The sequence below is a fragment of the Tigriopus californicus genome, chromosome 6 (genome assembly GCF_007210705.1).
Source record: "Tigriopus californicus strain San Diego chromosome 6, Tcal_SD_v2.1, whole genome shotgun sequence".
NCBI lineage: Eukaryota > Metazoa > Arthropoda > Copepoda > Harpacticoida > Harpacticidae > Tigriopus > Tigriopus californicus.
In genome coordinates this window covers 11,380,541-11,404,936 of record NC_081445.1, presented here as the reverse complement: position 1 = coordinate 11,404,936, position 24,396 = coordinate 11,380,541, and the positions used below count along the sequence as shown (strand labels likewise).

General features: G+C 40.0%; 1 protein-coding gene across 4 annotated transcripts in view; it reads left to right on the top strand.

Annotated features, from left to right (window-relative positions):
* Positions 1 to 240: 240 nt before the first annotated feature.
* The window catches only part of LOC131882152 (probable protein phosphatase 2C T23F11.1), a 33,277-nt gene continuing 9,121 nt past the window's right edge, over positions 241 to 24,396 (top strand). Inside the window, exons 1-3 of one of the 4 annotated variants that reach the window (XM_059229214.1) lie at positions 241 to 639; positions 10,429 to 10,902; positions 16,417 to 16,597. In XM_059229214.1, coding sequence (XP_059085197.1) covers positions 10,562 to 10,902; positions 16,417 to 16,597 — 522 coding nt within the window. In that variant the 5' untranslated portion in view covers positions 241 to 639; positions 10,429 to 10,561. Of the gene's footprint in view, positions 640 to 9,669; positions 9,905 to 10,201; positions 10,222 to 10,258; positions 10,360 to 10,428; positions 10,903 to 16,416; positions 16,598 to 24,396 lie in introns of those variants that run through there. The other 3 variants (XM_059229213.1, XM_059229215.1, XM_059229216.1) reach the window with 3 other exon arrangements.

Below are 24,396 nucleotides of genomic sequence, written 5' to 3'. Positions count from 1 at the left end.
GTCACTACTTTCTTTCATAAAAGATCAACCAGCGCTTTAGCGTATCAAGCAACGTGAGTCTGAGAGAAGAGCGAGGAGGAGGAGGAGGAGGAGGATCAGGATCCCCGTTCTCTACGTTCTCGAGCGCGTCAAACGGGCTTCCAAGCTCAATAAAGGCGGCCGAGAAGCGGGAAGCGACCGTCAAGTGCAAGAAAGAAAGGAAGGAAGGCCGTCGTCACGGCCAACTTCATCCTCCTCCTCCTCCTCCAAAAGACTCCCAATCGCTGGATGGAGGAGCGTCAGTTCCTTATTGAAAAGTGAGCCCACCGAATTTCGTTCACGTTCTCCCGGTTCTCATCAGAGGTTCTAGTGAATACCAAGACGAGTTGTGAACCCCCCTACCCACCAGGGAGATGCTGGTAGGAACGAGGAGAGGGAACAAGCAAGTGACCAATCATTCATCAGCGATAAAAAGCAAAAGAACAGTGTGGTGAGGTGTGCCAATCATTCCCACTACGTACTCGAAGCAACCGGAAATAGATCAAAAACACACCGGAGAACAAACAAAGTCACTTTGGACGGGAATTGTCTCATCTGCTTTGTTTGGCATGCATTCCGCGTCACACCTGAGTGAATTGAATTCCTGAAGAACGACGAATGGTGAGTTTTATGTAGTCGAACGCCCCTGAACCAACTCCCAGACCACAGAACTTGGGTTGGGAGTACAATAGACCAACTTCCTCTCACTGGCATCGGTTTTGAATTGAAAACATTTATTGGCGACTCTAACCAGTTCTGATATCGACTCACATCTCAATTCTCAACAGTTGCATCAAAATCGTTGTATTAGGAATGAAGGCGTTGTTTGGACATAAGAGATCGGTTTATCTCCTTGGGTTCTTTGAGGGTTATGTTCCTCGAACTAACGAAGATCGACCGGATGCTAATTGGGTTAATATAAAAATTAGGACCGACACTCTCAAAGGCAAGGACTCTTTTCATTACTTTCTTGAGGAACGAATTCGGAGAGAAGATCCATCACCATTTGGAGAGATTGAGAAGGAAAACACACTTCATTGACTGTTTCTTTTTGCTTTTTCTTTGAATGGGTAATTTGGAGCGTGTTCACTATTTCGTCAATTATTTGATTGATAGAGGTTAATCCGATCTTCTTCATGTCTCTTTCATTATTCACGCGTACCTTCAAATGGAGATTATCATTTATGTCAAGGTATCGAACCAGTTTTCTTCAATTCAGCCATTCAACTTGATTCTTGTGAGGAAGCCAGAGATATAAGACTCCTAAAGTTACCAAGAGCAAGCTTTTGCATCAAAAGATGATTCAGATCAAAAGTTTATTCGTTATTGTAACAGAAGGGGAGAGCCAGAGCCCGGTTTTTTAGTCCAAAGAGTGAATCTTAGATCAAGTAAAGATCCTTTTTTCGATGTAAGACTTACTCCTGCGCTTTAAAAAACTGGGCTCTGATCTTGGGTAAAAAATGCTTCTCTTTGACTCTTTAGGGCTAAAGTCATTCCGAACCTGCTCTTGTTCACTTTTTCGATTGCAGTTTTAATTAACCCGAGGATGGACCTGACACATACTGTACACAAGTTGTTAATCCAAAACTAAATAACGATAAAAGCAATAGCATATGACTCCTACAGAGAGCAAATTTTAGGGCGACAAAATCTACCTTCATATGAAGAGTTCATATTGTGCCGCTTTGAAAACTCACATTGTTTACTTTCATTGTAAAGCGGATAATCTTTAACTGATCTGATTTCTACTCAATTTGATATTGACTCTCGTATCACTCTATAAACTGGAGCAATCCTCTTTTTTGTAACCAGGAGGTGTTGTTTAGTTCTCAGTCCTAGAGCTTAATCGTTAAAATCATCCATATGATAACCTTGCAATCAGTTACAATTCAATATTGAAAGTAATGTTTTTTTTTAAAAACGAATTTTGAGCTTAGATTTTCCCCAAATTGAACAACAATTTATACTTGCTGATTTTTCTTCCTCAGTAGTGGGGAGAAGGCCAATGAGCCCAAGTGCATACATCCTTCGACCTTTATTAGTACATAGTAAGTACAACAAGGTAATCCTATTGGTTTTTCGTTTGCCGTAAGCTCTGCTTTGCTATCTTCTGATGATCCAGGCTCCCAGATCGATAGAGATCTTCCTAGCTTTGCTTTGATCCAATGTATTTTGTGTGGGAACTTGTGAAAGATCCACGGCAAGAGTATTGAGCAATAATTAGTCGGAAATGATGGAATAATCAATACTCTGGAAACTTTTTCCCTACGCTACAACGGACAAGTTCTCATTGTTCTCGTTGTTCGTTGAGTGGGCCAGAAATGCACTTCAAGCTGTCAATCGTGTTCCTATGTAATTGAAGTTACAGTAGAGTACCCCATTGAGCATTTGGGGTTGAGACAAGTCGTCAGCCACCCTATTTGCTGGCCTGACTTGGTGAGCATTGAGCTGATGGCGTGTCCGTCGATGTGTCAACAAATATCCCAGATGAAAAGAACTAGCTGATGGTAAGTGTATATGTATGAATGTGATTTTACATGGAAACAAACAAGTCGGATCACGATGAGAACTACACAACTCAGCATCGTCAATGAGCTTCCAATGAGAAGAGGAAGAGGAATGGGATGAGTCAAGGTCAAGCTGAAGGTCCTCTGCCTTTTTTCTTATGAAAGGCTCGGATATGCCCCATATTGTTCGCTCTCACATGCGTTGAGTTGAGATCCCTTATATTTAGAGCCGGGCATTTTAGTTGCGTTTTAGTTGCAGTGACAATTTTGTAGATACCTTATCCTGATGATATTTTGAAGAAGATGATTATCATCCTCTTTTGGGGGAAGGGAGGGGAGGGAGAGGGGTACTTCAACAGACATGTTGATATGGCATTATCTTCTAATGCCTTTACAAAGTATAAAAAAGCACATTTGTGTGTCAAAGTTCTGCTTGACATAGGGATGCTCTCTTATAATAGCGAATACTATAATGTTATCAAGATATGATAGTTTATAGAAAAGCTGGAACGCTGATCCTAGATTGGACCCAAATCAAAAAAGGCAAGTGTCTAGAAACCAGGAAAAGTATGTTGAGAGCTTATCCCATGAGACTTTCTACGTTGCACAGATCTTACTCACGTGCTTTTGGCAAAGTGATGCATTAGGTTGGGTTGAGATCGGTTGTGAGGTTTATTATGGTCGTATCATTAAATTCACACAGATGTACTTGACACCACCGCCCAAGGAAAAGAAAGTGGGAAGATATGATCTAGAGCAAAGAGTGGAACTGAATCAAGGATCACAGTGTACATAACGTTTGTGTGGCGTGAAATTACTTTTTCCAGAATTCGTATTCTATAGACATAAATACTTTTTTGGCACTTTGAGAGTAAGCTGTTGGGCCAATTCACTTATGTTGCCTTGCTTGACTTCAATCAAAACTGTCAAGCAAGCCTTACACCCACAGGCTTCCATAATTTGAAACCTTATCGTACACTCAGTGCGGCTTAGATGGAACCTAAAAATCCCAGAATGGTGCGAATGGGCCCTAGAGCTGTAGATTTACCGAACTAGGTATTTAACCGGAAGTTTTCCAAATTCACTGACGAAACCTCTCTTCAGAGAATCTCGTGTTTAAAAAACGAGCGGCTGATTGAAATGTCGGGCAGTGCTAATAAAATATCAAACAAAGGCTTAGCATTGACCGTGAGATCCAACCTTCATCAATGGCAGGCATGCTAAGGGAATCTCCTCCAAATGATGGAGGAGGAGGAGAACGATGGTAATCATAAGCCGAGTCTGGTCAACCAACGATGTAAGGAATCCACGCCCCGTTGTCTCGTGCCACTTACTCTTCGTTTATCTCCAATCCACGCCGCAATATTGGATGCCAAAAGCGATGGAGAGAGAAGAAAGACCCATCCCACTCGGCTTGCGGTCGTACATTAATCACTAGGAACAAACAATCCTGGTAAAGTGTGAATGACCCTTCACGATCCCGTGATTTATGACCCGGCACTATTTGGCAATGTGTACTTCCCAATTCAAGTCCATTCTTCTGAACGACGCCAAGGTTTATGTCCCTTTTAAGTAGTCGTAAGCTTTCCTTTCAACGAACTCAAGGCTAAGGGCTGAAGGCTGAAGGGTCCATTTCCAGATGTGGGAGATGGTGCCGTTGCTCATTTTGAAATGGGGATACCAAAAACGGGATTACGGCGCAAAATTCGAAACAATGGACAAACAGCTGTTTACTGTGCAATATCAGGGTATTGCTGCAAAGAGTGCAAAAAGGTTGAAGTTAGAATGCTAGGTTGAAGTTTTAGTACAAGGATGTTCCTTACAATTGAATGGTTTTCACATTCTCAGGAGAGGGTTTTTGTAATTTTCTTCAAACATCCAATAACAAAAAATGAGACACAACGGGGCACTAAAAAAGGATTGTCTCCGCTCATGGTTCTTTCGGAAAAGTTGGACGACGCATTTGAATGTTAGCTAAAAGTATGAGACATGATTGCAAGCAATATGCGTTCTTTGTATGTGCTCATTACAAAGTTTATGGGTGGCATCGATTGTCCAATTTCGCTCTTGCTTATTTTTCTCGAAAAGCAGGATAATGTGAATATTATGGTCCAAAACTTGAATGGAACGTTTGAAGAGAATCTAGCCACTTTTCCATTGTTGCCTCTTTCAAAACAAGGTTCCTATTCTGCTTTGTAAAGCCTTTCTTTGGCGCTTGATCTTCGATCGAGCTCACCCAAAATGATCAAAGGCCTCCAAAGGCCGCTTCAACATGAAACACATATTGTATTCATAGTGAGCATGTCTGAGACATCTCTTTTTGGCGCACATGATTCCTTCAATTTCGTTAGCATTTCCACAAAGGCTGAAGCCAAATCCGGTTAACTTGATTTCGTAGACAAGTCTCCTCAGGTTTCAAGTTTGCAAAAGGCTGTTCTTTTGTGAAACAAGGCCTCCGGCACTTAATCATTCAATTGCCTTAGTGATCAGGATATCCTTGAGATGCAAAACTGGCAACAGGCCCGAGAATAGGAAAATAGTCTATATATCCGCCCAGATTGAGCCTTTGGCAAAGAGCCCTAAGGAGGAATAGCCTGGCCTTTGATTTTGAAGAGCTTCTATTCGAAGATGCGTGTGTCACGATACAGCCTTTCAAAATGAAGTTTGGCAAAACTTTCCAGGGGTCTAGCGTGAATAATTCATGCACCCATCTTCTGCCTATACTTGTATCGACAAGGATTGAAGTGGAGTGGTTGAAGCCTGTCGGCCGCCAACCACCCAACCAACCAACCAATGCTCTCCTTCTAAAGTCTGATGCTACCAAGGCCAAGGCGGTCTAATCACTTTGGACCACTTGACGAGGCGTTCCAAGATGATTAATGTTGACACACTATTGAACAAACAAGACCCTCTCCTTGGTCAACCACAAAGGCTCCCAGTAGGTCTAGTCGACACTCAGAATAGAGCACTACACACAGCAATGGAAGCGACTACTTCAATGACAGATTCAGATTTCATCCTTTTAGGGACAAAAACAACCGAAAGAAAGGTGGTTGGTTGAGTCTAGGATTCGTACGAGGAATTTGAAAATGAATTCAATTTCTGTTCATAAGGGCTGAATTTCCCAAAAACTCAAGAGGTCTTTTCCTTTTAATTGGAACGTTTTGCGCAAGATATTTAATGTGCCTTAATTTGAACTTGTCTCATTTTTAGTTCATTTTTGCAACGATTTTTGTATCTTTTTCCACTTTTTGAAACATTTTCAATTGCTTATGATCAAAGATGAAATTTCCAAATCTTCATATTTTTTTGCAAAGTTCTTCTTGTTTTGATGCCTATTGCTTAAATGTGGAAGGATTGAAATAGGTTAGAGAACACACTAATTAGACACGATAAAAAAAATCAAAGAAGGGTAATTATGATTTTGTTTTCAAATGATTGTGTTCAGAAAAAAAGATAGTCTTTTCCTGATTATGAATCACTAAAGAAAATGGATGGTAATTATTTTTTTGATTGTTCCTTGATATATTAGGACCTCATATATGATTTCTCTGTAGAACTTGGGCATTTGAATTCAAAGACCGAAAGATGAGGAAATGAAAAGTCGAGTTGTTATCATAAACAATCGCTCCTCAGTTTCAATAAAGCGCTTTACGACCGACCTTATGAGATGGAAAAAAAGAATTTGATCGTTCCATTTTCCCCTCTCCAAGCCACTTCGGAGACTGATAAAATTTTACATCATGCAAATATGCTCGATAAGAAAAGCTCCCCAAATTTTAAGACAAAGCCGAAACTTGCTTTGTGGATTGGGGAGAATTTCCTCATATTTACATTTTTCCATTTTTTTCAAGGCTTTGGCAAATATGTCTTTCATTCATTCTTGAGACAGGAAACTTTGACAGCTTTGGAGAGGATGATCAAGCACGAGTTGGGATAGTCTTGTGAAATTCAATCCCTTCGTTTTAGCTCATCCATTCAAAGTCTGTGTTTCGACATTTTTTCCCTGGAAAAAGCCCTGCTTCAGTTACTTCTAAGAATCATTTGAAAACAACAATGAATCTTTGGAATGAATAATGAACTTAACATTTTCTTCATCCTTCTCAATTTTTTGGTTTCTTAGGCTTACATGCCCTTGATTGAAACTATTTTGAAAAGAAAATGACCTCTGTAACGCCATAATTTTCTAACGTCAAAGTCAATTGATTGGAGCTAGCCAATTTGTATTGCGTCTTCTGTTTTTATGATGGGAATCTGTAATGATTAGAAAGCAAGACAAAAAATCATGAGGATATCGTAATGTTATGGACCTCAAGGCTTACGTGGACATCTTACCGCCATGGGAGACCAGGCTCACAAGAACACTTGATTGGCAGGGTAGCCAATTATTGCACAACCGTTTGAATTCGAAGATTACCTAAGGAGAACTAAAGGGAAAATTAGTTTTGTTAACCAAATGGAATATATTCTCAATGGCAAAACAGATCATTTTCCTAGCCCATAGATTGATTAGAGAGGTAGATCTGGAATGTTACATGTTCATATACTGCTGAAATCTTTCCTTTTGGTCCATACAAAATCGAAAATTGCCACAGGCAATCATCTGATTTTAAAGAAATTTGAACACAACTTTTTTCTTCAACAATTGTAATGTATGAAGATGTTGTCAAACCTAGATCAATCAATGCTTTTAAGGTTAACATTTCGGTATTTAATGTGCTTGCTGATTTATTAGCGAAGAATTCTTCAATACGACAACACTTTCATGCCTTACTGGGTCGAAGTAAAATTGAGATTTCATGGCCCTATTTTTGGGGCAGTGTACATTCAACAAAAAACCCTATTTTGCAGTCTTCACTTCCGCTTTTGCTGAAAGCGATAATGAAAAATGCCAATGACACTCATTTGATAATATGAGTGATAAAGGATGTAAGAGTTGGTTCTGACCCAAAGGGACGGCATCTCTTGATCTTTATAAATATTGAAAGCATTTTGCAACTCATTCAACTTTTATGCGAGTTCAAAGCGAAAAGCCAAGCCATTTCGGTCTTTGAAAGTTCATTCAATGAAATTCGAACTTGCAAATTGTTCCTTGGGAGTAGCCACAGTCTCGTTAAATGCAAGTACTTTGGCACACTTTCAAAGGAAGCTCAACGTTAAATGGACCATGAATTTCCATAACAGCCAAAACTTGAACAACCTAGTAAGAAGTCATAAGAGCTTCCTAACGCCTCATTTCTTGAACCGTTGCGCCAGATATCTTTGATGAAAGAAACGATTACGTGTGTTTTCACAGCTTTGACAATCGCCTCAACATAAAGTCTGTCCTAAATTTTCATTGGACAACCTTCTTTGAATCAGTTCTTATTTCTGCAAATAAAGATACCTGACTGTCATTGATAGAATATCATAACATCAAAAAGAGTGAAGAATGAAGAAATGTAATGAGACGAGAATATGTCGATGGCGACCCCTGGCAAGAATCAATGGAATTAGTTTTAAGCTTTATCCAGCGTGACTGCTCAATAGGTTCCATGAGAACACTTGTATAGGAATATGACCGTTTCTAATGTGCATCAAGCGCAACCGAAAGTTTTACACGCCATCATGTCTAATCACTGTTCTGGTCATGTTGACTGTCATTTTTGGCCGGGTCTTTCTTTGCCTTCAATTACTAGTTTGAAAAATGCATTCAATGCTGGCCTTCGTCACCCCGACGGTTTCTTGTAGTACGATGTGCCAAAAAAACAACAAAGACAATTACGAGTACGCGTTTATTTCAATTCAATAAATCCAGGCTTTTCGAACATATTTGTGAGAAGCAATCATTTCAGTGACATCAATAAGCTGCTAAAGCGGGATTGAATGTCTGAATGGTTTGGGAATACTTCTTGTTTTTCAATCTGGCCTTACAATCTTTGTCGCTCGCAAAATAGTGTCCCTGAAGCTCTGAAGCCTTGATTCCATTGTCAAGGTCTATAATAAAATGTATAAAGTTTCTTCTGGGGAAAAGGCCTTTCATATTCTTTTTTACTTCAGATTCTTTTTTTTATAAAATCCTAGCTTTTGTATTTACCAGACTTGTCAACAGCGTGACTTTAATTCCAGGCTGAAGCAACTATTTTTACCATCAACTTACCTCGTTAAGGTTATATCATAAATCTGGAACATATCTCAGGCAGAAACTTTCATCCTCCAGTCAGATTCAGACCTTCTGGTAAGTTGGAGTGTGTATCGCAAGTTAACCAGATTAATCAACTAGACCCACATGGTCTTACAATTTCGGATAAACTCCAGAGCATGTCTATCAGGTTGAGAGCTCAAATGACTGGGTAGTTTGCATGAATGGTGGTGCTTGGCTCTAATGAAGATGGAAAGTAATTCGGCGAGAGGCCCTGTCCTTGACAGGTCCAGGCACACTTCGCTATCCATCTTTCGGCTTGTCAACAATGCATACATGAACACAAACGAGGAACACGGGAGGTCCCGTGGAGTCCCATTGAAATGACTGGAACAAGACCCTGACGTCCCATTGATATTAAAAAAGAAAAACTGCCGTGTTTTAATTCAATTTTTCGTTCGTTTCACGAATATGATCTTCGTGGTTTTCTATCTATTCATGACTCGTAATGGAAAGATTAATTTCTGGTGCTCGAGCTAGGCTTTGTCGGTCACGGGAAATGTTCAAACAGTGATGCGTGAATTGCGGCGAAATGGAAATCTACATCCTCGCAAGAAATGTGGCATATTGATTTAATGATAAAAACATATTAGTCTGACGAGCAGAATGACTAGGTATTTGCGACAATATAAATTAATGCAATCATGATATACAATATCTTATTAGAGGAACTAGTATTCAGATTTATGTTGCATCAAATCGATCACAATAACTTTTTGAGCGACAACTAAACTCCAAAATGTGAAAGAAATCTGCTTTTACCAACTTATCCATACCCCAATGATCAGAAATGTGAAAAAAAAAGTTAAGTGGCTGAACGCCAACTTTTTATTGCATAATCTCGATGCGTCAATCTAAAATGAATTTTAGAGGCTGGCCATCTAAACTAAAAGTAGCGATCAACATTCAACGAGTTAATGCCCACCTCTGGAACCGAATAAGCTGCTTCCACAAATCACAACCCAGTCTAACAACATCAAGCAAAATTGGAATGGTTGTCAGACGCATATTCAGACCATCCACATTCGCCTAATTGGTTGTGGGACTATACCACAGTATTTTTTGACGAATAATAATGTGGACTTACCATTGCTCGGGGGAATTTTCGAGAAACAATTCGACCTCCAAGAACGCGCCCCAAATTCGTCGTATTTTTAAGTGAATTTTTTGTTTTGAGAGATCTTTCTCGAAATATTTGGTAAGGGTTCACTACTACTGATAATTGATATACGACCATGGGCATTCAATATTGGGCCCGTCTATGAATCGTTTCTGGTTGCTTCTTCTAATCAAAAGAGCAACGTCCAGTCGTTTTATTGGTTGATTTTACAAGGCCGAGAAGTCAAAAGAATAGAGTTTTAGGGTAGAGGCGAATGCATGGATTCCTTTCAGAATATATTTGTTTACGACTTGACCTTGCATTGGCAAGAAAAGCGAGTCCAGCTTTGGAGCCGAGGGTTCTGCCAAAGAAACAGCGATTGTTTTTGTTGCATTGTAGTGGCGATATTCCTCGTGGTACTTTGATAGAAACAGAAATAAGTTGACAAAGAACTTCTGCTCACTTGATCCAGGGCTATTTCTTTGCTTTGTCTTGTAATGAGCCTGAAGTACTTTACCGCAACACCCAAACCATAGCCAGAAACTTTGTCCGATGTCATTGTCACTTGCCAGTAAGGCCTTCATTCTCGTTGTAGTACTCATTTCGTCTGTTCTCTTTTCCAGGAAATTGAATGCATGTATTGGACATGCCCCCGATCAGTGAGATTGATTCTGCCCGATGGTAATCCATGATCTATCAGGAAATGCAGTGGCAAGAACATTAGACGTCTGGCAGTGATACCTTGGCCGTCCGACCATGGCCTCATCGTCCACATCATCGTCGCATTCCAAGCCGCCCTCGGCTGGATATTCAGCCCGGAGTTCTCGGGCCGTGTCTCCGGCCTCGGAATTAGGCCCTCCACCCCGGAGATCCACTTCGCCCACGTCCTCCACGGGCACGTGCTCCACCACGACAAGTCCACCAACCTCCAAGTCCAGGTGGCAAAAGCTCATCTCCTCCTTGAGGAAGAGCAAAGACTCGGATAGTTCTTCCACGGTTGAGGCTCATCGCTTAAAGCATTCGCACAATTGCTCAAATGCCTTCCTTCGCGCAGGCATTTCCAACATGAAGGGCTATAAAAAGGCCAATCAAGACAGGTAAGGCCAAAGGGAAGGGAGGCCCTGAGCTATTCTTGATGTTGTCCCTGGACAGTAGGAGAAAACACACTCTGGGGGGTCATTCCATTCTTCGCTCAAGAAACCGGGCACTTTTCCTCCGGATACTCCGGATAAATATGGAATCTATATATATATGTATATGCGAGTTTGTACCCGCTTCGCTTGATATTGGTGCATAGAAACGTATAAGTATCACTTTTTCGTGCTCCGAATGGGAAAGTTTGTCCGAAAGCGCCACGATCAAAGCGTATGTACGAGCTCATGGTGATGAAAGAAAATTTATGGCGGCTTTGGTCACGGCCACGTGGTCCGCAACTCTGCTCTCCTATGAGTTATTTGAGTTATATTCAGAATTTCGTTGCAATTCGAGAGCAATTCCCGGCAGATATGGTCCATCCTTTCCTCAAAGGTGGATGTATTTCATGGACCATTACGTCCGAAGGGAGCGCGGGGGAACTGAAGTCAGTGGCGTCACTTCCTGGGAAAATGGTTCAAATATATCTTCCGTCTGTTTGAATAGAAAAAGGACCTTGAAGTACAGCATCATTTTAAGGTTTCGTCAGAGTGATCTAGAGATGTATTGGGATTGGGCTGGAAGCTCAAACGCCCGTTTTCTCCTCATCCTACCCACCCAAAATTTAACCTTCAGCCCGAACGGCGAACGGGCTTAAAATAGGAATTTACCACGCCTTGAAATGAGATTCTCTGTCACTGTTAGAGCCCATTTTAATCCAACTATGTCGTCGATAGCTATGTACCTCTTCTTGTTCTCATACGTGATTTTCATGACTACGGAACCTCCTGAGTTTAGCACGCTTCATATTTTATTTTTATTTCCATTCCAAAACGTTCAAAAGCACCACCCTCCCTGAGTCTGAGAATCTTATGGCCCGAATATAATCTTCTCAATGCATCTCAAAAGAGATCCAGTTAGTTGATTATTTTCCTTTGGTGTATTCCTGACCCTTAAGTCTTAAATGGGTGTATTTTACAAACTTTTGTTTACCCGGATTAAAAGGTAACTTAAATGGTTCGCATCACGATCTGTCTTGGCTGAAGTTTGATTTCGTGTACCTGGAAGTAATCGGGATGATTGTCAGCAAACCCGTTTAGTAGTTCAGCGTTGCCAGTTTGGTAGTCCGAAAATCAACACCGCAAACGCGAAACTTTCTTGGGCATTCTTGGAAGCCCGAACGTTTTCCAAACAACTTTGATTTTGTTCTTGAAAGCTACTTATCTAATTTCAAAGGCTGGGTAAAAAAGGAAGGCTTCTGCTTTCTCTTGTGTGGGCGCACATGTGTTTTTTTTGTTTGTTCACCACCAGTATCTAAAAAAGAACCTCGGGCTTCCATTGTACAGGATCGCTGATTTTGCACTAATGGAGAATGAATGGCTAGAGCAAGAGCTCGCACTGCTTCCGTCTCAATAGATAGTTGGTTGTAATTGGAGGGATGTTGGAAAATGATGATTCCGTGTTCTGCTTGTTTATGTACGGCCTTTGAAGGCTCAAAAAGCTTCACTAGCTTGCCATTCTTGAGTAAAGGAACCAACAACCACTAAATCCCAAAACATGTCCAACTTGTCAGAAAACAGCGTCGAACAAGCCGCACACATGACAGAAACTTGCCTAGAAGCAATGAGAAATGGCAATGACACCAAATCCATATTTGAGCGCGAATTGTCGCGAGCAAAAAAAAGGAGAACAACTCATGGGCTCCCTGAAGGCTGTTTTGTTGCTTCAACCCCATTTCCTCTGCGGGGTTTCCCTGCGTTTTTCAATTCATGGTAGCTGGAAGTATTTTCAACTCGAAAAGATTACTGCACACCAGGTTAGAATCATGACTTGCTTCGTGTCACTTTTAGATCAATCTAGCTTTGCATTTATTGTGAAGAGTTTTTGAATTGTGCGGCTTTTCAATGATGAGGTTTTTAGCCATTTCGTGCCTGTTTGTTAATGATGCTTTCGTCAACCGGCTTTGAAATGTAATTGATTACGATGAAATTGGTACGAGATAAAATTGGTAATTATGACTCATTTCTTGAATAATATCAATCATAATCTATGACAAAAATGGAATTGGAATTCATATTATTAAGGATTTCCAGACCGATCCTGAGAATGTAATCCCCAACAGTTCAAAATGAAAAACGAATGTATCTTATTGAGCTTTTTATTCATATTATATGTGACCCATCAACACGTGAGATTTGGTAGAACCCGAAAGCCATTGGTTTTATGCCTGATCCGGAATTTTGTTCTAAAACTTTCCAAAGTCTGGCTAAAAAACTGCTTAAGTCCTTTTTATTAACAGAGGGCCGAATTTAAACATTGAATAAGCCAAAGAAAGAAGAGACGAGGACATTTTTGTTCTAACTTACCTGGATTCTCTCGAGGGCTTGAAGGTGCTCTCAAAACGCACGTTGAGCATCCACGGTCACTTGAATTGACCCTAAATCCTGGGTTGGGACAAAGCTCATGAATGCCTTTGAAATCGTATAGTATCAGACACCTTTCGTACCTTCTCTGTATACTGTACAATCCCAACCTTTCTAACCTCTCCCAATACGAGATCTCTCTCATTCGTGTGATGATCTTTGGACTTGTTTGACCTTCTGTAAACCTGCTGAACTCATTGGAGCCCAAATGGGTAAAGCATATTCAAGATGAGGCTGGACAATCAACTTGTACAGAGTTAGAATTGTGATGCTAGCTCTGGACTTAAACGTGCGGTATATCCAACCACAATTTTGAAATGCTTTGCTTACGTTTAACTGGATATGCTCATCGAACTGTCCTTGAAAGACTAATCTCTACATTAAAAAATCATTTCTCGATGTCCAGCCAATTTAGAAAGCATTGTTTTCGTATGACAAGTCTGGAAACAACAGAGATAAAAAAGTCAACTTAATTGGAGGTGGGATGTTCACTAAAAAATGTTACGAATGAAAAACCAAAATGTCATTGTGATCATCTTATTTACATTAGCCGAAATGTAATTAACTACAATCATGGTTAATAATTGGCCGCTTGATCTTACCTCGTGATTTTTGAATTGCACGTTCATCATGACTGAAATCGATGACAATCTATATTGGTTGTAGTTACGACGGTGCCTTTCCATAAAATTGCAAATGAATTGTATGAACTGTTTTCACATTGAAAACTGTACTACCATTGAGTTGTTAACCACTGCTAACAATTCACCTTAGGGATTGATATACATTATCTCAAACCAGCTCGCAGGATTTGCGTTGTTAGACCCATCTCTTAAGAACTCTCTCAAGTTCATATACTCTCTCTAAAATCCAATATTCTCACCAATAGAACATCTTATCAAAATTGGACTATTTTTACCGTGGTAGCGTTCAAAATTTCAAATGCGTAGTTCTGTCTTATCTCAATGGTTTGAGCTCAACGCATCAAGGCATTTCCTCCGAGATCTCCCTGATCAGCCCTGAAGAGCGTTTTTGGAACCACGGGGAGAGCTCTGGCAGCCTCGTGTTCCTTGTCTCCTCCCTCTCACCCACACGCATATTCCTAATCTTCCATTGCCTGTTTGGCTCACTGAGAGATTAGGCTCTCTAATTAAGAGAAGTTTGAAAGCCTCGGCAACTTATAGCATGAATGGAGGGAATAATTCAGCCCCACAAATAATTTGAAGGCCACCGACATCATGGATGGACAACGATGATGATTTGCTCGGTTTGCTCTTCTGGCGCTTCCGTCACTTCTCGGGAGTTTATTTTTTGTACAACAGTAGTGGCAAATACTATGACGGAGGGCATAATGGAACCTCTGTTTGGAACGCATGCCGCTATGCATGCTTTTAAGGCAATGACAACATCGTTCAATCATAAAAGATATGTTTCCTCCAGTTGGACAGATGTCGCCAAATCAGAACCCCTCACACGATGTCTCATTCATAACAACAGGGTGTCATATAGAAGAAACTCAGGAAAACGTGAGAATTTCTACGAAGAAAGTAAGATCCAAAAGTTGTGTGGAAAGGTCTTTTGAGCACTATTTAAGCTAATGTCTAAAAAAAGCTTCAACTAAACCTAAACTATTAGTTCTAAATGTGTTTACTGTTATTGAAATCGTTTTTTGACCAAAATTAACCTCATACTTCAAATTCTTGTGTGACTTCTGTTAACGTAAATCAACTATTTTGAATGATAATTTTGAATCCTAAGTCAAACACAAAATCTGGCTATTGAGCATTTTTAGTGAATGTTTCAGAATGTGTTGCAAAAAAATATTACAATTCAGAACACCTGAGTCACCCTGTATGAGACTACTGTGCTCACGTTGTTCCTCCCTTTATGTCTGTGAAAAAAACGAAAGTCGGGCTGCGACTCTCCTGTCTCTCACTTCTAAATGATCTCTCCCTACAGGGAAAAATGGCTTTTTTCCCGTCGAAGTCGGTCGGATTTGCTTTCTTTCCTTGGTGAAGGCCGATTAAAACTCTGGAGTGAACAGCCTTGATAAAGCCTTAAATCTTCGAAAGAAGTTGTAGTTGGATACATTTGCCAACTTCAAGGACTTCTTGGCTCCTTTTCTTTATGCACAAATAAAAGAGCGAATTATGTAAATGGGTTTGTTTACGCTCGGAAATTTCCCCCTTCTAGCAGCATTCAAGCCCGAATTCCCCAGGCTCTCCACCAACCCTGGTTGGTGGTGGTGAAGCCATTCAAAGCGCTGAAGGTGCGTAAGCCAATGGCCTTCAAGGACAGATCCATTCAACGTGGGCCTTGACAAATTCTTTCATCTGGAACCGCTTCAGAGTCGTCAATTACACCCACCACACACGCCTACGACATTTAAACAAAACAAAAAGAACATGTATTTTATGTCTGAATTTTCCTCATATTGAAGGGCGAGTCGAAAAATGTTTGACGCGATTTTTTTTCTTTACAAAGATGGGTGTAAATGATTTACTAAGGATGTTTTATGCCCATTTTTGATTGATATTAGCTCAGCTGAAATTAAGTTTTACGATCTCAAAAATTACTTTTGAATATAAAAGCGGAATCTTGTTTACCGTTTGGTTATGTACTCGTATTCTGTTGTTTTCCTCAAATAGCCTATGTTTTCAATAAGGAAGTACTTTTTGCATGTAGAACTACCCATCTGTGACGATATCCATGTTTCGTGAAGTGTTTAGTCGGCTTTACCCACCCCAAAAGTAGCTAATCGCATGAATCACTCCTAGTTAGTCTCAATTGAGTTCTAATTGTCACTTTTTCAGATGCTAAATCCCCTTCTCGAAACCTCGAGTTTAAATCCCACTGGCCTTGTCTTCCACAATAAATTGGAATCTCGAGGTTCTTGCTAATGGTTAAATAGAAAAGTTTCTTGGGAGATCAACAAGGGAATCCCTTCCAAGTTGAAGTTAATGGCAACGATTTCTCTTCCCAGAGGCCATTAACAAGGCTTAGATCAGACCCCGGCGGACCCGAAAGCATTAACAGTTCAACATGTCTTGATTTCAGATGCACAGCCTTCTCCTATCTTGAAAACGACCCCGATCTCTCGTTCTTCGCCGTTTATGATGGACATGGGGGCACTGGGGTGGCCAATTATCTCAAGGATCATCTCCATGAGTTCGTTCTGGACCAAGTCGAGTACAAAGAGGGGAACATGGAAGAGGCCATTCTGAAGGCCTTTCTTCAGGTAAGGCTGCGTAGACTTTTCGTTAGGTACGTATTACACCGCCTAAGATGCATAGTCTGATTGGAGGCGAGCCTGGATCCAGATGCCCCCTTTCCAGTCGTTGTATGGAACACTTTTGGAACAGTTTCACGCAATCCTTTACGGTTCCTTATCGTGTTGAACGTCAAACGCGTTTGTTTCATAACTTTTCTCTCAGAGGCCTATCGTAATTAGATCAAGGCCTGAGTGGGACTGAACCGCATGCAGACAAGGCCACATCATATTAATATCTTGCTCACGATGGCACATGGAGAAAATTCCTTGTCATTGCATCGGATTGGAGATTGTGCGAGTGTTCCTCCCGTGATCCAACAAGCATCCCGATCTGTACATCGGTTCCATTAGAGCGCGAAGGCCTCGTCTTGTTCATTCATCCTTTGTGCCTTTGTCGGTAGAAATAATCCCATTACCTTCAGACCCTCTCCCAGAAACAGAACGGACGAAAGACAGAAAGATGGAACCACGGATCTACTCCATCTACGTACCCACTTGTACGTATATGGTATACTATACGTACGTGTGTGTTCCATGTGAGCTCCAAGTGAGTTCCATTGGCTCTATCCTTGGTAGACTGCATACACTTGTCTAGGAACTAAACTTGATGAATCCTGTTCTTCCATTTCCTCTCAAGACAATTATTCGTGGTTCTTTGTCTTAGCCTTGTGACAAGCCAGTTCCAGGAAGTTCCACTCGACCACATCCAATCGACCCTTGACCACCCGAACCCAACCTGAATATCCTGATAGCCGTCTTTATATCGGTTTGGTCCGTGAATGTGAATGTAGTACCTAGCGTTACAGAAACCATAGAGAATAAACACTTCCCGATTGTTCTGCCCAACTGGCCAGAATAGGCGGGGATCCTCAGAGATGAAAGGGACTTAGACCCATTGGGGATACAAATCTTCAGGAATGAAGGAAGTGTTGGGACACACGTGGTCACCACTCCTCCAGCACGAACTGGATAAGATCAGTTATAAAGTGATATTTAACATTTAAAAGATAACAGTTACAAAAAGTCATTAGGATTTGTTTAATATTTTTTGAATAATATTATTTTTATAGGAAGTTAGAATATTATGGTTATCTGAAGAATACTATGTAAAATAACTTTTTGGATCTCGATTTTGACCATATTGATAATTTTTCTTGCGGACTTCCTTACCGAATGGAATTCCCAGCAGTTCAAACCGGAAAAAATATTCATTTTATTTAGCTTTATATTCATATAATATCTGATCCACCAAAGAATAAGAGTTGGCAGATCTGACTTGCACTTGAATATAAGGCTAATCAGGAAATTTAGTTGTCTATATTTTTTGTTGGCTCTGCTTGAGGTATTTCAGAAAAATGTCAAACAACATATAAATTCCTGCATGTTCAGAGAATTCTTGATTAAGTAGTGCTTGGGTGGTAAGGTAAACTTTTAAGGGATTTTACATGGGATCAACGAGATTGATGGTAGTCTAGACAATGAAGAAGATCTTTTGCCGGCGACTTCGGTAAAAACATCCTTTGAAATCGTGCCAAATCAATTGATTGATCTCTGGCTTACCAACTTTTCCCCATTTATCTACCTACCACATACCAAACGAAGGGCCCTGGGAAAGGCGTGTGATTGCAATATGGGATTTCCCACAAAATGGCAATTCCTTGTGCTTAGTGGTGGTTACAGCTATTATAAGCGAAATGCGTGGGTTGAATTGGAACTTATTTCAACTAAAAGGCTTTGATCTTGAATCATGTCAACAACCCAAGCGCCCGCAAGCAATCCCAAAACCTATTGAGCATAACGAGATGTAAACTGGTTAGGCTTAATCTGATTAAGCGCGGAATTCATTACCCAAATCACATCTGATTTGCCAGAAACTGGCTTGGGCACCACTTAAGGACTAAAGTTAGTGACGCATTCTCGATTTCAAAGATAAAAGAGAGGGAAAAGTACAAAGATTCAAGAACAACTCTAAAAGAGGACTGGCAGTGACAGGATGAGTAATGGAAATGGGACTTCCTGCTTAAATTAGAGACAAATTGAGCAGAGTTCTGTGGTTTTTGAGATAAGAATGACGATTCGAAAAGCTTTTTCTCTAGTCTGATTTTATCATTTCTTAGCGTTTTAAATATCTTTCCATCACTTTTTTCAACAACATTAAGCATTCAATTTTTTCCCCTAATGTCTTTGAAATTTCTGGGTTTTTTTGGTCAAAAAAGGGACTTTTTTTTACCTGTATAGATGATTTAAATCAACTAAATGCGGTTTTGTCAAGGGATACATTTTTAAACTTTCGCCTGACTTGAAGTCTAATAACCAAATGCTTTTGCCAATATGGTTTGTATTCAAGTAAGATCAAGTATAGTATAATATGAAGAATAAATGTATTTGACCATTTGCCTAATACAATCAAACTTCAAGCATTCCATGCTTTAATAGCTCACAATAAAAGCCAAATGATAAAAATTAAATCAAAGTTGACTTGGGGTCCAGTCAAAATTGGCTCTTTTGTTTCAAAAACCAATTCAAATGTCTAAGAAAAAATGATTAAGTAATGTCAAAATAAATTCAATAGAATGCATAAATAAGGTTGATGAGAAAAGCAAGTTGGTTTTTAATGCCTCTTTGTAAAGCTTCTTCTTATTGTTCAAAGACAGTTTCCAAGAAAAGTTATATTTTAAATTTTGTTTTCCACATCTATCTATCCCCTTGTAGAGCGGTTCTGGCACTTTTAATCATCATGTAACCAATTTACAACAAGCAATGTACGCTTGCATTGCAAAACTTACTTTTAATGTTAGAATGTGCCATAAAGTCTTGTGTAACATATAGTGGAATTTTTGGATCACGAGAGACTGTTTGAAATGCATTGATCCCTTGATAAGGGATGTATCTGTCCAATAGCCTTTTGTGTTTACTCTGTGTAAGGCTTCCTCAAATATTGAAACGCAATATGGAACGGCCACTCCACATGGAAATATGTTCCATTATTGGATTTGAAAACAGCTGCTCTAACCCCCAGGCTAGATGTCCACACTTTGAGATGTTTTCCTACTTCACTCTGTGCCATTTTTAAACTGTGATTTTAAAGAACGGCTTGAACAAGCCAGCCAAGTTAGGGAGAACTTTATAATTCTCTCGAGATGAGTTCAAGGATGTTCAGGAGACACTTTGATCCAGTTCAGCTCAAAGCAATGCACTTGTTTACTTCACACCAAAACGACAAAATGAGATTGGCAAAGCGACCGAGCTGTGAACTTTTTAGGGGGGAGTAAGCAATGCATTTCCACATGCTTGGCACTCGCGATTCAATCTTTTGTATGTTCATACACTTACTGTACAACAGAACCCAGGTCTTTGGCTTAGGTTCCATGCGCTAGTGGGCGCGAATAAACGACACATTGCTTGACGCGTTATGTAAATAGAGCAACGATTTTTTGTCTGATAAGTTTAACTCCTAATTGTATCATGGCATTGAAAGGGTTTAGAAGAAATGGAATTTATGTGAATTCTGAAAGTATATTGACTGAATTGTAGAAAATAGCTTTACCGTGTAGATGTAAGACGAGTCAGGGCTATTTGAAAATCCTAGGTTGGGTTATTTGTCGATGAAATTACAGTATTAGGGATGACAAATTATCAAAAGCCATTTTTGACCACTTGGCAGAAAATGACAGAAACTTATGCCAAATGTCTAAGAGGAAATAGCATGAGATAGAAAATTACTTCAATGAATCCATTAAAATTTATACATTATTTGAGGAATTTCTTGTATTTCTGTCGCAGTAAAGCTCAGTGCACGCCTACTTGCAACAACTATCAAACCGTTATCATCTCTGTTCCCATTGACCAGTTTTTTTTTATATTTTGATCGGCCACTGAAATACCTCCTACCATTTTGTTCTAATTTTTACCACCTTTTGTCATGAAATGGCGGAAAGTGGCAAGAGTCCCTGCCAAAACGAGAGCCTGGTGTTAATGTTGGTGCGCCTCTCGCGGAATGAGTTCTCTCTTAGCTGACACAAATTATCAACAGTCCGAATACAGCTTTCTTCGTGTTTAAGTGATCGCAGTATGTCCCAAAAAGAGCGATTCTAGCCAGATATCCTTCACGCAAGAAAAGACCTTATCGTATTTCGGAGCGCCTCAAAATAAAGGTCAAGGTTCAAGACCTGAATCTACTTGGTAAGACTGTAGGAGAACCTTCTTTGTACTTCATTTTGCATGTCCAGTTTTCTCATTTCCGGCTAGCTTTTACGCAGTGAGGTAGTTAAGAGAGTTGATGAGTGATCTACAAGGTCTTCGGACACATATTCCAACCTTTTTCCTGGTGCACGTTACATTGCTGAGATTAAGGCCAATTTTCAAAGGCTCACAAGGAAACCCTTTCGAGTCGTAACTTTCGACTAGGGACTCACATTTCTTATGCAGGCATCTCCAGAGCTCTAAATCACCGCCGGACTTACTAAAGAAAATTTATTATATCGGATAAATCGCAAGACTGGCAAGGCTTCCTTTTTGATCCCTTCTGGGAACAAAATGACCATTGAGAAAGTTTTCTCATTCCACTGATCTCTTGAACCTCGTCCAAATAGAAATGTGTCCTCCGTTCTTGCTTTAATATCATCTTTCATAGTGAGGGACGAATGAAGCCATGGTCACTGGTTTGAGCCTCAAACTCCTCCTTTGAAGACAAAAAGGTCTCAAAAATGATATGACTTTCGAGAAACTTTCAAAAAGAACGAACGGATGCTAAGAAATGTGAAGAAAAGTCCGAATCCAAAAATGTCCAAGCATATTTAAAAAAACTTGGACCGTTTTCAAGTGGGGAATCATAACCCTAATTTATGGGTTCCAATAAAAAGCTAGCTACGTATTCTACAAGAAGTTAAGTTTGAGAGGAACTAGCAAGACACGATCTATTTTAGCAGTGTTCTTGTGAGCTATCTCGACCTTACACCCGGAATTGTGAGGGAAAATGAGATTCTTAGGCTATCAAATGGGATCAAGAGCAGGCCCTCTAACTCTCAGTGTTGCCACTGAAGGGCACTTGTAGTCGGCCCTTTACTCTCAAGTGACACTAGGCTTTCACACGGGGATATATCTTGCCTTTTGATCGTTTTGGCAACCCTGGTGGGCCCATTGAAGTGGAAGATCAAGTTAATTGAATCAAAAATCGAGATAGCGGCAGAGGACGCTCAAAATTGGGTTGGGAGAAGGTAAAATAGCTTCCCAGCCATTCTAGCAAAACCATTAACATGGTGCCATCACTAATACACAGTATGGACGATGTTACGCTTCAGCTGGCTCTACGCAACCTCTCTCGTAAGTTGCGCCGTGGGAGTCTAAACTGGAGACCATCGTAATTCCACTAATGTATGAGTAAACAAGCAAGCAGTTTTCATGGGGATTATGGAGCAAATGTGAATAACTTTGAAAAGGAAGAAAAGTATGATGTTTTCTTCAAAAAACAAATCCATTCCCAACAATGTTAAGCTGAGTAACCTCTTTTTACATAAACATGTAACATGTCAAGGGAGCTTAATATATCTAAATGAAACTTGCAATTGGCCAAAAGCCTTAGAATTATTTTGCTCTGTGATTAATAATTGTCAAAAAATTTCGACCCGATATCATTTGTTCTTTTTCAGCATGTTTTCTGATTTATGTTTCGAATTTTTCATTCATTAGTTAATCAAAGTCGAGATTGATAAACCATTATTTGGTATTTGTATTCTACTAATTTCTAAAAAAGCAAAAAAATGGTTCCAATAAAGATTATGCTTCTATCAGGATTTAGTAAGCTTTTTGAGAGGAAATATATTAGGTTATTCTTTACAAATCTGTGCCTTTCTTTTCAAACAGTGAAAGAAAAAATTGAGAGTTTGAATTTCTTCCGTAGATTGAATGTATGTAGGAAGCTACTTGTCTATCCCGATATTTAAAAAAAACACAGATTTGTTTCTCATTTAAAGTTGCCACAGCTCACAGAACCTCAAACGAGATAGATCGCTGCGAGGATTGACTGGAGCATCACTTAACAATCCTTATATTTGACTAATCAAGGAAGCCATATGATTGCAAAACACCATTGGATCATAGTCAGGCTTCAGTGGACTCTAAGTCAAACCATGAATGCAGCCCCAATTTCAAAGGAGCAACATGAGAGTAAACTTGAAATTATTTTTGCGTTAGCTTTGCCAATGTTGCCTCAGTAGGGTGCATTCTGTTGATGTTATTAAAAGAATGAAATTAAACTTAACCTTACAGTTTTATTGCAAGGTTACTGAAGTTCCGGCTGAAATTCCCTCATATTAAATGAACCGAATATACTTTGAAATTGCATTTTGACGTCAAAAGGAAATGTGAGAGGGTTGACTTTTCGCTCTTCAAAGGAATTAAATGAGTCGTTTGATGAGCAAAAAGTCTAGGCTTTCCCAAAAATCAGTTTTCACTAACCTTTTCACATTTCCTCTCAACAATAAATAATTATGTGAACTTACACTTTTGAAAAAAGGAGGGGGAAAAGACCGATTTCACTTAGCGAAGGTTTTCACATATATCTTTACTTGATTTTTTGAAAGATGTCCCCGATTGCTCTCGCTTTACTTCTTTTGGGGCCTTGTTCCATAGCATAGTTATCTAATGATATGTTTAAATCTGAACACAAATTAGTTAATGAGAAACCATTCCTTTAGTAATTGAACCTCCTTTTCTCCCATGACATGGGAGTAGGCTCATATCTAGAGAATTCATCTTTGTAGCCAGACTTGCCAAGCCGTTTGGGTGTTCCAAATGGACCACTAAAGGTCCCTTTCTCCCCCTCGCCTGAAACAGGAATGGCGGTTCTGGTTGACGGATGATACCAGATCCCTTAAGAATGAACGAGGTCTTGGAAGAAATTTTGGGGGCGGCACAAGGTTTCTTTTCTCTTTTGGCAGGAATGGGTATAAACTTGAGAATAACGCTCTGGAAGCTGTGTCTGTTGTTCACAGCAGGTTGAGTTGCTATTTATTTGCCGCGGAACAGACACCGAGCCGAGTCAAGGCCATTCATTTGGACCAAAAGGCCAAATTTTATGGAGGGAGTGTCAGAGTTGTTGAGAAAAACAAGGAAAAGTGCGCCATTCCAAATTATTTTGCCCAACCGTTGTAAATTGGTTGAGATGAACAATGCTTTGTGGAAGGTCTGACCTCAACCACACGCCACAATTCCGTTGTATTATTGTATTATCTTACCAATAGCACGTAAAACGCATTTATTGATCCTAGACCTTGTGATCATGGAGAATTTCTGAAAACTAGTTGGAATAGGGCACCTCCGCATGGTTTCGTGAGTGCATATTTTGAGATGCGATTTGTACCCAGTTGCACCTACTGCGAGTACCAGATAGTTTTGTGAAGGCACATTTTGAAATGCGACTGGGTACAGTTTAGTACTGTCGCATTTCAAAATTTGCGTTCACGAAACCGCGCGGGGGTACCCCATTGCCTGGTATTCAAAAAGGATGAAAAAGGTACTTGATATTGACCGTTTTCAAAAGCATCCTTGAACTTTTTTTTCCTATATTTTAGGTTTTAGGGTCAGTTGCAGTGACCGCAGAGGCTTAACGTGCATCATAAGAGCACCTTCAAGCACTTGTGAAACCCAGCTACTTAAAACAATGAAGTCCTGCTCCTTTCTTTCTCGGGCTTCTACATTGTTTAATTTACTGCCCTCAAATATTTGCAGGGAATACGTAGGCGTTGATGTACTATTGTAGTAGTATC